The 13280-nt window shown below is 41.7% G+C and overlaps 1 protein-coding gene across 1 annotated transcript in view; it reads left to right on the top strand.

Moving 5' to 3' along the window:
• WDR41 (WD repeat domain 41) overlaps positions 1-7701 on the top strand; it is a 54967-nt gene extending 47266 nt beyond the window's left edge. The window contains exon 13 of the mRNA XM_073680169.1: positions 4647-7701. Coding sequence (XP_073536270.1) covers positions 4647-4808 — 162 coding nt within the window. The 3' untranslated portion in view covers positions 4809-7701. The remainder of the gene's footprint in view (positions 1-4646) is intronic.
• The last annotated feature ends 5579 nt before the right edge of the window (positions 7702-13280 follow it).

The raw sequence follows: 13280 nt of genomic DNA, 5'->3' as shown, positions 1-13280 counted from the left end.
AGATGCATAGTGAGCACTTGGAACCCCTAGGTGCTTCACAAATTAATTCGTAAAAATGAAAAAGTGTTTTTTTTTTTCACTTTTTCATTATTACGAATCAATTTGTGAAGCACCTGGGGGTTCCAAGTGCTCACTATGCATCTAGAAAGGTGCCTTGGGGGGTCTAGTTTCCAAAATGGGGTCACTTGTGGGGGAGCTCCAAAGTTTGGGCACAGAGAAGCTCTCCAAACGCAATGTGGTGTCCGCTAACAATTTGAGCCGATTTTCCATTCAATTTGTTAGCGGATACCATGTTGCATTTAGAGAGTCCCTGTGTGCCCAAACATTGGAGCTCTCCCACAAGTGACCCCATTTTGGAAACTAGACCCCCCAAGGCACCTATCTAGATGCATAGTGAGCAGTTGGAACCCCCAGGTGCTTCACAAATTGATTCATAAAAATGAAAAAGTGTTTTTTTTTTCACTTTTTCATTGTTACGAATCAATTTGTGAAGCACCTGGGGGTTCCAAGTGCTCACTATGCATCTAGATAGGTGCCTTGGGGGGTCTAGTTTCCAAAATGGGGTCACTTGTGGGGGAGCTCCAATGTTTGGGCACACAGCAGCTCTCCAAACGCAACATGGTGTCGCTAACAATTTGAGCCAATTTTGCGTTAAATTTGTTAGCGGACACCATGTTGCATTTAGAGAGCCGCTGTGTGCCCAAATATTGGAGCTCCCCCACAAGTGACCCCATTTTGGAAACTAGACCACCCAAGGCACCTATCTAGATGCATAGTGAGCACTTGGAACCCTCAGGTGCTTCACAAATTGATTCATACAAATGAAAAAGTGTTTTTTTTTTCACTTTTTCATTGTTACGAATCAATTTGTGAAGCACCTGGGGGTTCCAAGTGCTCACTATGCATCTAGATAGGTGCCTTGGGGGGTCTAGTTTCCAAAATGGGGTCACTTGTGGGGGAGCTCCAATGTTTGGGCACACAGGGACTCTCTAAATGCAACATGGTGTCCTCTAACAAATTTAACGGAAAATCGGCTCAAATTGTTAGCGACACCATGTTGCGTTTGGAGAGCCGCTGTGTGCCCAAACATTGGAGCTCCCCCACAAGTGACCCCATTTTGGAAACTAGACCCCCCAAGGCACCTATCTAGATGCATTGTGAGCACTTGGAACACTCAGGTGCTTCACAAATTGATTCATAAAAATGAAAAAGTGTTTTTTTTTTCACTTTTTCATTGTTACGAATCAATTTGTGAAGCACCTGGGGGTTCCAAGTGCTCACTATGCATCTAGATAGGTGCCTTGGGGGGTCTAGTTTCCAAAATGGGGTCACTTGTGGGGGAGCTCCAATGTTTGGGCACACAGCAGCTCTCCAAACGCAACATGGTGTCGCTAACAATTTGAGCCAATTTTGCGTTAAATTTGTTAGCGGACACCATGTTGCATTTAGAGAGCCGCTGTGTGCCCAAATATTGGAGCTCCCCCACAAGTGACCCCATTTTGGAAACTAGACCACCCAAGGCACCTATCTAGATGCATAGTGAGCACTTGGAACCCTCAGGTGCTTCACAAATTGATTCATACAAATGAAAAAGTGTTTTTTTTTTCACTTTTTCATTGTTACGAATCAATTTGTGAAGCACCTGGGGGTTCCAAGTGCTCACTATGCATCTAGATAGGTGCCTTGGGGGGTCTAGTTTCCAAAATGGGGTCACTTGTGGGGGAGCTCCAATGTTTGGGCACACAGGGACTCTCTAAATGCAACATGGTGTCCTCTAACAAATTTAACGGAAAATCGGCTCAAATTGTTAGCGACACCATGTTGCGTTTGGAGAGCCGCTGTGTGCCCAAACATTGGAGCTCCCCCACAAGTGACCCCATTTTGGAAACTAGACCCCCCAAGGCACCTATCTAGATGCATTGTGAGCACTTGGAACACTCAGGTGCTTCACAAATTGATTCATAAAAATGAAAAAGTGTTTTTTTTTTCACTTTTTCATTGTTACGAATCAATTTGTGAAGCACCTGGGGGTTCCAAGTGCTCACTATGCATCTAGATAGGTGCCTTGGGGGGTCTAGTTTCCAAAATGGGGTCACTTGTGGGGGAGCTCCAATGTTTGGGCACACAGCAGCTCTCCAAACGCAACATGGTGTCGCTAACAATTTGAGCCAATTTTGCGTTAAATTTGTTAGCGGACACCATGTTGCATTTAGAGAGCCGCTGTGTGCCCAAATATTGGAGCTCCCCCACAAGTGACCCCATTTTGGAAACTAGACCACCCAAGGCACCTATCTAGATGCATAGTGAGCACTTGGAACCCTCAGGTGCTTCACAAATTGATTCATACAAATGAAAAAGTGTTTTTTTTTTCACTTTTTCATTGTTACGAATCAATTTGTGAAGCACCTGGGGGTTCCAAGTGCTCACTATGCATCTAGATAGGTGCCTTGGGGGGTCTAGTTTCCAAAATGGGGTCACTTGTGGGGGAGCTCCAATGTTTGGGCACACAGGGACTCTCTAAATGCAACATGGTGTCCTCTAACAAATTTAACGGAAAATCGGCTCAAATTGTTAGCGACACCATGTTGCGTTTGGAGAGCCGCTGTGTGCCCAAACATTGGAGCTCCCCCACAAGTGACCCCATTTTGGAAACTAGACCCCCCAAGGCACCTATCTAGATGCATTGTGAGCACTTGGAACACTCAGGTGCTTCACAAATTGATTCATAAAAATGAAAAAGTGTTTTTTTTTTCACTTTTTCATTGTTACGAATCAATTTGTGAAGCACCTGGGGGTTCCAAGTGCTCACTATGCATCTAGAAAGGTGCCTTGGGGGGTCTAGTTTCCAAAATGGGGTCACTTGTGGGGGAGCTCCAAAGTTTGGGCACACATGGGCTCTCCAAACACAACATGGCGTCCGCTAATTATTCAAGCAAATTTTACAATCAAAAAGTCAAATAGCGCTCCTTCCCTTCCGAGCCCTGCCGTGCGCCCAAACAGTATTTTTTCCCCAAATATTGGGTATCTGCATGCCCAGGGGAAATTGCACAACAAATTTTGGGGTCCATTTTTTCTTGTTACCCCTGTGAAAATAAAAAAAATTGGGTCTAAATTAACATTTTTGTGAAAAAAGTTAAATGTTCATTTTTTTCTTCCACATTCAAAAAATTCCTGTGAAGCACCTGAAGGGTTAATAAAGTTCTTGAATGTGGTTTTGAGCACCTTGAGGGGTGCAGTTTTTAGAATGGTGTCACTTTTGGGTATTTTCTGTCATAAAGACCTCTCAAAGTGACTTCAAATGTGATGTGGTCCCTAAAAAAATGGTTTTGTAAATTTTGTTGGAAAAATGAGAAATCGCTGGTCAACTTTTAACCCTTATAGCTCCCTAACAAAAAAAAATTTTGGTTCCAAAATTGTGCTGATGTAAAGTAGACATGTGGGAAATGTTATTTATTAACTCTTTTGTGTGACATATCGCTCTGATTTCAGGGCTTAAAAATTCAAATTTTGAAAATTGCAAAATTTTCAAAATTTTCGCCAAATTTCCGTTTTTTTCACAAATAAACGCAAGTGATATCGAAGAAATTTTTCCACAATCATGAAGTACAATATGTCACGAAAAAACAATCTCAGAATCAGGGGGATCCGTTGAAGCGTTCGAGAGTAATTACCTCATAAAGTGACAGTGGTCAGAATTGTAAAAATTGGCCCGGTCATTAACGTGCAAACCACCCGCGGGGCTTAAGGGGTTAAAGAAACATATGTTAATTTTTGCAATGTGACCCAGTGGGCATAGCATATAGTGGGATATGGCACAACCTTCCATCAGAGCTGTTTGCTTTTCCGAATGCATTTGACAAGCTGAGACTGAAAGCGTAATGTGAACAGGCCCTTAGAAAGCATGACTACCCCTTTCTGCTATCAAACTTGGACTTGTTTGGAAAATATTTGGTGAGTCCTTCACTGACTCCAGACCATGCTTTTTTACTTCTGGAAAAGTGAACAATTGTGTTGACCCCATTATCTTACAATTCTATGGTCTGATACTATATACAAATGGAGTTAGAGAGTAGAAGGCATGAGAAGGCCAAGTACTAATACTCACTATTCTTGATGTCTCTAATGTCCAGGTTTATACATGTCTAATTCAGGTTTATACAACTTCGTGAAAAAGAAATTTCCTGAAATCTTGCACTTGGTCCTAGAAACTCATGAATATTGTATATTTCTTATTGTTTTTTTCTTTCCTATATTTGCTTTATATATAATAATCGGGTTAGCCATCTTGCACTGAGTTCTAAACTGCAGAAAACATGACCGCACGCTCTGTAACACGTCATTTGCAGAGGAGGAGGTGAGCTGTGACATCACCTATTGTCCACAAAACATGACCGCTCGCTCTAATATGTCATTGTGCAGAGGAGGAGGTGAGCTGTGACGTCAGCTATTGTCCACAAAACATGACCACTCGCTCTGTAGCAATTCACTGTGCTGGGGAGGAAGTGAGCTGTGACATTGCCTGTTGTCCGTGGTGGATCCTGTTTTATTTGCCTCCTGTTGTATAATGGATTTAGTTTTTCACTTGTAATTCTGCCCTTTGTCTCTTTATGTTCATGTTTTTATGGTTTCCTCTTTCTTTTATTCAGATGTTCCTGTATTTTCAGGATCACGGTCTGGTGACGTGTTCTGCTGATCACCTCATCATCCTATGGAAGGAAGGCAGGAGAGAGTCCAGACTGCGCAGTCTAATGCTGTTTCAAAAACTAGAACAAAACGGAGACTTACAGGCAAAGTTTTCCCTACATTAAACTGAGTATTTATCAGGGGCCGGGAAGCGTCACCTGGTGTGCAGCTTGTTTTTATTTTCAGAGTTAATTTATTTTTAAGAAAGAAATCCTTACAATCAGAAGATGATGCTGCCAGTGGTGGATGGATGTATCGTTCTTACTCATTTTATTTAACTAAAAGCATTTTATTTTGTACCTTCCTCCTAAATGTTGCTTTTGGTGGCAAGAAAATATAGGGAAAATGAACTGCCACAGTCTTAGATATGATATTGGGGGATTCTGTCCTGAAGACTCAGCATTAAAGAAGTTGTTCACTACTTGGACAACTCCTTGTCATCCCCTACACTTGGCCCGATAAAATAAAAAAGCCTATACTCCCCTCCCGCGTTAGCGCCGATCCCACGGTGTCAGCACTTGCCCTTCCCAGGGCTCCCGTGTGGTTGTTGTGACACATGACTCCGGCGCCCAGTCAGCGCTGGCGTCACTGTCCCCACCTCCTGCCGAATTGAACATGAAGAGGAAGTCAGAGATCAGCTGCAGCCCGGATTTCCTCTTCATGTTCGATTTGTCCCAAGACGGGGACAGTAACTCCAGCGCTGATTGGGCATCGGAGTCACGTGTCACAACAACAGCACGGGAGACCCGGGACCGCGAGTGCTGACACCGCTGGAACAGCGCCGGCACGAGAGGGGAGTATAAGGTTTTTTTATTTTATCGGGGCCAAACATTTAGTTCAAGAAGGGGGTTGTCCTAGTAATGGACAACCACTTTAAATGAATTTGAGATAAAATATAATTTACAATGTATTGTGGACCTTGGATATATAACAGAATAATGGAACATCAGGATTTTGCTTTTTATAAGTGCAGCATTGCAAGATGTACTGTATATCCAAAAGAAAAAGTAAAACTGGTGGAGATGTTACTGGAAATATGGGAGAATTACTAATCTAAAGTAGGGAGATTTCTGACTGTGGCCTTGAGCCAGATTTATGTATATTAGACTGTAGGTCATGGATCAATCAAGACTTGTGTTTTGTATGACAGTCTTGATGACGTGAGCTGGAGTAAAATGTGCCAAATTCATTAAGAAGCCATGCAAATGTGGCCAATCTTTTAGCTGTTGTGCGTCACCGCAATAAGTATACTATTGCCATTGACTGGCGTACATTTCTGTTATAATGTACACTAGTTTATTGGTATATTATGATTAATTTGTCAGAGACACTCAGCCACATTCCCCGGAGAAATGTGTCCTAACGTTTCTAGCACGATGAGCCAAGTATATCACACAAATTCATTGTGTTCTCACACAGATCAGTGACACTTTTCCTGATAAAACTATGAAAGAAGAAGTCCAGTCAAACCTACAATTTAGATTTAACTGCAGCCCATGTATGCCTTTACACCTATCACACTGATACCAGGAGGCTGAGATAGGGTGCTCTTCTGCTTCTTTCAGTTTTTCATTTTATATTAGGCACAAAATCCAGATTGTGCTTAAAGGGAACCTGTCACGTCAAATAATGCTATAAACCTGCAGATATGGGGTTAATCTGCAGGTTAGTAGTGTTGTGAAGGTGGCTGGCCACAGTACTGAAAGTGCCGCTGGCTTTCAGTTGTGCATGTGTGCCGGCGTAGATACAGTCACAGTGAGCAGCGGCTGTACACACACCCCGGGATAGTGACTGACACCTGGCTCTGTACTGATGCACTGCGGAGGCGGCTGTCAAAGTACTGGAGCGGTGACTGCGGAGCACCAGTACACCTGCATGACTGAAAGTCGACCACTCCAAGGAGGAATAAAGATCATTTTCTCCCGGCAGCCTCAGTTTCAGTACGGCGGCCGGGCACCTTCATAACGCTTTTAACCTGCAGATTAACCCTATATCTGCAGGCTAATAGTGCTATTAAACCTGACCGGTTCCGTTTTAAAGGGATTTTCCAGGCTAAAATGAAAAGTCTGCAGGCTGACGAGTTATGTCTGTTTGAAACGCACAATGTCAGGATTCCTGTATTTCCATTCAGGTGGGCGATTACGTGGCTTCATTTATATACAATTTGCGTACTTGTGGTCATGTGCCAGCTAGTCTCTCCCGGCTTCTCTCAATAGAAGAGAAATGAAGGAAGCGCAGGAGTCTAGTTGCCATGTGACCACAAGTATACAAATTGCATATATGCAGTCACGTAACCACCCACCCAAACAGGGAATTCGAGGAATTGTGACCGTGTGCACTTCATACACTGTTACAATTCAGAAGTCTGCAGTCACATAGTGAATACGTACTTTTCATCTCCGCCTGGAAATCCCCTTGAATTTTATTACATTGATTGATGTGCCACAGTGGATATATTATTATATTATTCACATTCGTGCTGGTGATCCTTCCAACAACCAAAAGTGCACCATCTAATGGTCTACTGTGAGCATTACAATATTACCAGAAGAATGGAAATTACAGTGAGCTGTTAGTGTACAAAGTGCAATTTTCCAATCTACATAAGCCATTGCCAAATTCTGTTCCTTCAGTAAATTATGTTTTATGCTTTCGAGAGCCCAAAGTTAATAATCAGCCTTGTCACTTTATCAACATTTTACACATGTTGTAGAGGAAAATGTTTACATGGATGTACTACTGATGATACAACTCGTATTGCTGCCATTGTTTTTTGTGTTTTTTTAATGCATGTGTACAATACAAATGCTGTCTCCTGTGTTAGAATAGTTTCTGATTATAAGTTTTATCAATGCGTCTATGCTGTTACAGATGTGATTACACTTATTTTACTGATATGTGACATTGACCCAAATCCTTTTCACATAAAATCTTTGCCCGTTTCAGTGACTGTGTCAGACTAATGTCATCTAACGTGATATATGGTGTAATGTCTAATAAACAGTACAATTCGGTTAACGATGGCGCTCCTATTTAAAGTAACAAAGTTATTGTCATTGCTTGCGCCCCTACTTATTCGTCGCTTCTACTACTCCCCCGGTCATCTTTCTTGACATGGCTGCTTCAGTGATGTCTGTCTATTGCACGTGATTGCAGTGTCCAATCACTGGGCTCAACAGTCATCCCGAAATGGCATGAGACCTCTAAGCCCAGTGATTGGTGGTAGAGGGCATGTGCTGTAGTCATCACTGCAACCATGTCAGCAAGGACCAGCTGCAAGCATTAAAAAGGCTGCACTGGAGGACATTAACGTTTTAAAGTAGACAACCCCTTAAAGTGTTTTTTTATTTCAAACTATGTATGGTCATAGCTTCTCCGGGAAGTCTCCATAGCCCAAAACCTACCCTTCATGAGATTTCACATTGTGTTGTTCCCTCTGATAACCTCATCATATCCTCACATTGTGCGCACTACACGCTATGAGAAATAGCACGGGCCAGTAACAGTCTGTTACATGACTGCAGGTATGCGATTTGCATACATGCGGACACCTGCCGACTAGACGTGCTCTCAGTTCACTTGTTTAGAGCGAGGATATGCACGTCTAGTCAGAATGTGGCTGGAAGTACCTATGCGTATCGCTTACTTGCAGTCACTTGACCACTCACTGCCAGCATTAGAGAATCCTGACAGCGTGCATGCCGTGAGGATTCACCAGTCTGCAGTCACATAGAGTGATTGCAAACTTTAACTTCAAGCCTGAACAACCTCTTTAGTGGGGTTGTCCAGGACGATTTTTTTTTTTTTTTTTTTTTTACTATGGGCCTAACACTAACATGCAGGTAGTTGCTAACAGAGGCAACTACCTGCCTGTTCTCCCCAGCGCGGTCTCAGCGATCACCAACTGCTCCTGCCAGTGATTCAGCTCTTCCAAGTCAACAGGGCAGTTCTTCTTCCAGGCTGCTTTGTCAACAGGGCGTGACGGCCGATGTTATGCTGATTGACAACTGGGTCCCCACCATTAGACAGCGAGGAGCCGGCTGTCAATCAGCATGATGTTTACAGTCATACGAAGAGAAGCCGCTGCTCTGCCGCTGAATTGCTGGTAGGACCTAAAAGCAGTGGGAACTTTAATATTGTGTAAATGTATTTTATTGTTCAAATGTAGTGAATTAAAAACCATTTTTATCTTTAATCTATTTTAAAAGTTTATTAAAATGCAATTTGTACTGCACAGTTTAGGTTTTTGGCCATGTTCACACATTCCAGATATGGTGCCGACTTCTGCATAATAGAAACAAGTGCACCAATTCTGCATTTATCACCCACTTATAGTGGGGCCGTGGCCTAAGAGAGCAGTTGCTAAAATACCATTACTAAGCAGCAAACGGGTATCTGAATCTGCCGGTGCCGTCTTGAGTCCCACAAACCACCAGAGTCTTGCAATTGTGCATAAAGCTACTATGTTGCCACCACTAAAAAGTGCTCCCAAGCAAAAACGGTTGCAGTGGGCCTAGACATAAATGAAGACTAATTTAAAAAAAGTCTTGTTTGCTGATGAGTGCCGTGCAACCCTGGATGGTCCAGATGGGTGGAGTATTGGATGGTTGGTGGATGGCCACCATGTCCCAACAAGTTTGCAACGTCAGCAAGGAGGTGGCGGAGTCATGTTTTGTGCTGAAACCATGGTGAAAGAGCTGATAGGCCCCTTTAGGTGTGAAATGACCTCTGCAAAGTATATAGAGTTTCTGACTGACCACGTTCTATCATGGTACAAAAAGAAGAGCCGTGCCATTCATAGCAAAATCATCTTCATGCATGACAGTGCACCATCTCATGCTGTAAAGAATAACTCTGAGTCATTGACTGCTATGGGCATAAAAGGAGAGAAACCGTTGAAGGGATTGTCTCCATTCAATCTTCAGGAGTAGACCGTTCCTCTTCCTCCCATTTTGCCTTGAACTGCTCTTTTTTGTTCACTCTGGCTCCAAAAAATTGGAATAGAAAGTAAACAAAAAATTCACCTCAAAATTGTACCAATAAACATTTCAGCTCCTCCCACAAAAAATGAGCCGTTATACAGCTCTGTCGGCAGGAAATTAAAAAATTATAGCTCTTAAAATATGTTGGAAAAAATCTATATATATTTTTATAAAGAGAGCGTTTTTAATCGTACTGACCCAAATAATTATCACTTACATGGCATGGTAAATGGTGCAAATAAAAAAATTAAAATAAACAGCAATTCAAGAATTGTTTACTTTTTCTTTCCCCATCCCAACAAACCGTATAATGCTCAATTCACATTTATCCTTGCTGTATACTGAGCATTTGCATTGGTGTTTCCTTCTAAATCTCTGAAAAAGAGGATTCAGGAAAACTCACAGAACCATTCCCTGAAATTAGGCAAACTAAGTCACTTTGGACTCCATCTGACCACTGTTCCAGCAGTGTACAATCTTTTTAGTCATGTACAAAACAACAGTCAACCATTGTTTTTTTCACCTCTAAAACGACAGACTCCGCCGGAACAAAGACCAGAAGGACTCCAAAATTATTACATCTGCCTTATTACAGTGAATGGTTCTGTCTGATCCATATATTTTGGAGATATAGACTGAAAGCACAACATAAGTGCAAAGCTTAGAGCACAGGATAAATGTGAACCTACCCTTAGAAGTGATCCAAAATAATAAATAAAAGCTTCAACTCAACCCACCAAAAACCAGCTCTCTCTATGGTCTGTGACCAGTCTATGGTAATATAGGGGTTTCCATGTTACTGGAAGAGCAAAAGATGTGGAAAATCCACAAGAAATATGCTTTCCTAAATTCCCCACTTCTCTCTTCTAAGCCACTCAGTGTACCTAAATGGCAGTTAGTGTACACATGTGTGACATTATTGTAGTAGAGAGAACCCACTTAATTTACGGTGTGCATATCTTCAGAAGCATAAACTGGGCACTAAGCTGGCATACAGGTACTTCTCACAAAATTAGAATATAATCAAAAAATGTTTTTCACTTCTTCAATACAAAAGTGAAACTCATATTATATAGAGTCATTACAAACCAAGTGATCTATTTCAAGTGTTTATTTCTGTTAATGTTGATGAATTATGGCTTACAGCCAATGAAAACACAAAAGTCATCTCAGTAAATTAGAATAATTACCAAAAAAAACACCTGCAAAGGCTTCCTACGTGTTTAAAAAGGTCCCTTAGTCTTATTTCAGTAGGCTCCACAATCATGGGGAAGACTGCTGACTTGACAGATGTCCAGAAGGCAGTCATTGACACACTCCACAAGGAGGGTAAGCCACAAAAGGTCATTGCTAAGAAAAGCTGGCTGTTCACAGAGTGCTGTAGCCAAGCATATTAATGGAAAGTGGAGTGGAAGGAAAAGTGTGGTAGAAAAAGATGCACAAGCAACCAGGATAACTCCAGCGTTGAAAGGATTGTTAAGAAAAGGCCATTCAAAAATCTGGGGAGATTCAGAAGGAGTGGACTGCTCCTGGAGTCATTGCTTCAAGAGCCACCACACACAGACGTATCCAGGACATGGACTACAAGTGTCGCATTCCTTGTGTCAAGCCACTCATGACCAATAGACAACGCCAGAAGCGTCTTACCTGGGCCAAGGAGAAAAAGACCTGAACTGTTGCTCAGTGGTCCAAGGTGTTGTTTTCAGATGAAAGTAAATTTTGCATTTCATTTGGAAATCAAGGTCCCAGAGTCTGGAGGAAGAGTGGAGAGGCCACAATCCAAGCTGCTTGAGGTCTAGAGTGAAGTTTCCACAATCAGTGATGGTTTGGGGAGCCATGTCATCTGCTGGTGTAGGTCCACTGTGTTTTATCAAGACCAAAGTCAGAGCAGCCGTATACCAGGGAATTTTAGAGCACTTCATGCTTCCCTCTGCCGACAAGCTTTTTGGAGATGGAAATGTCATTCTCCAGCAGGACTTGGCACCTGTCCACACTGCCAAAAGTACCAATACTTGGTTTAAAAACAACAGTATCACTGTGCTTGATTGGCCAGAAAACTCGCCTGACCATAGCCCCATAGAGAATCTATGGAGTATTGTCAAGAGGAAGATGAGAGACACCAGACCCAACAATGCAGATGAGCTGAAGGCTGCTATCACTGCAACCTGGGCTTACATAACACCTCAGCAGTGCCACAGGCTGATCGCCTCCATGCCACACCGCATTGATGCTGTAATTGATGCAAAAGGAGCCCCAACCAAGTATTGAGTGCATTTACTAAACATACATTTCAGTAGGCCAACATTTCGGATTATAAAAAACATTCTTCAAGCTGTTGTTATAAAGTATTCTAATTTACTGAGATAATGACTTTTGTGTTTTCATTGGCTGTAAGCCATAATCGTCAACATTAACAGAAATAAACACTTGAAATAGATCACTCTGTTTGTAATGACTCTATATATAGAGTTTCACTATTTGTATTGAAGAACTGAAATAAATTAACTTTTTGATGATATTCTAATTTAGCGAGAAGCATCTGTATTTGCAATTTTCACTGCAACACCAACTACATGTTTTTTTTCTGGAAAGTACCTGTGGAGTCAAGATGGTCACTACATCCATGTATAAATTCACAGTGGAATTTAATTTCCAAATTAAGGTGTATTGGCGGTGGTTTCTGCAGTTCTGGCACTTTTTAGGGGCTCTACAAATTGCACCCACAAATTATATCAGGAAAATCTGCTACAAAAATCAGATAGCACTCCTGCCTTCCATGGTCTGCTACTTGCCCATTAGTTTCTGATGATACAGTTAAGTCCAGATACAGTTATATAATTAATATGGGCTTAAAGTGCAGAATCTCAGCTTTAATTTGAAGTTTGAGGGTATTCACATCCTAATTATAGTAAGGGTTTTGGAATCACAGCACTTTAACATGTAGCTGCCTTTTTTTAAAGGGGATAAAAGTATTTGGAATCCTAAAAGCTCTTTAATGAGCTGCATGGGATTTTTTCTCATTAAGCCATCCTCAATTAAGTAGGTAAAAGGTCTGGATCTAATTCCAGGTGTGGCATTTGCATTTGGAAGCTGATGCTATGAACCCACAACATGTGGTCAAATGAGATCTCAATGGAAGTGAAACAGACCATCATTTAGACTGAAAAAAAAGAAATCCATCAGAGAGATGGTAGAAATGTTAGGAGTGGCAAAATCAACAGTTTGCTACAATCTAAAAAAATCAAAACAAAAAAAAATGCACTGGTGAGCTTGGGAACTCAAAAATGCCTGGATGCCCACGGAAGACAACAGTGGATGATGATCGCAGAATCCTTTCCATGGTGAAGAAAAACTCCTTTACATCTATCCAAGTGAAAAGCACTCACCAGGAAGAATGTGTTTCAGTATCTCGGTTTACCATAAAGAGAAGAATTAATGAGGGTTGACCACAAAGTACAAACCATTAATAGGCCTTAAAAATAGGCCAGATTAGACTTTACCAAACAAACATCTAAAGAAGCCAGTCCAGGTCTGGAAAAGCATTTTTTCGATAGATGAATCTAAGATCAACCTCTACCAGAATGATAAGAAGAAACAATTATGGAGAAGGGTTAG

The sequence above is a fragment of the Phyllobates terribilis genome, unplaced genomic scaffold (assembly GCF_046119375.1).
Source record: "Phyllobates terribilis strain yellow unplaced genomic scaffold, ASM4611937v1 Scaffold_1__5_contigs__length_1240528914, whole genome shotgun sequence".
NCBI lineage: Eukaryota > Metazoa > Chordata > Amphibia > Anura > Dendrobatidae > Phyllobates > Phyllobates terribilis.
This window is presented reverse-complemented; position numbering and strand designations above follow the sequence as displayed.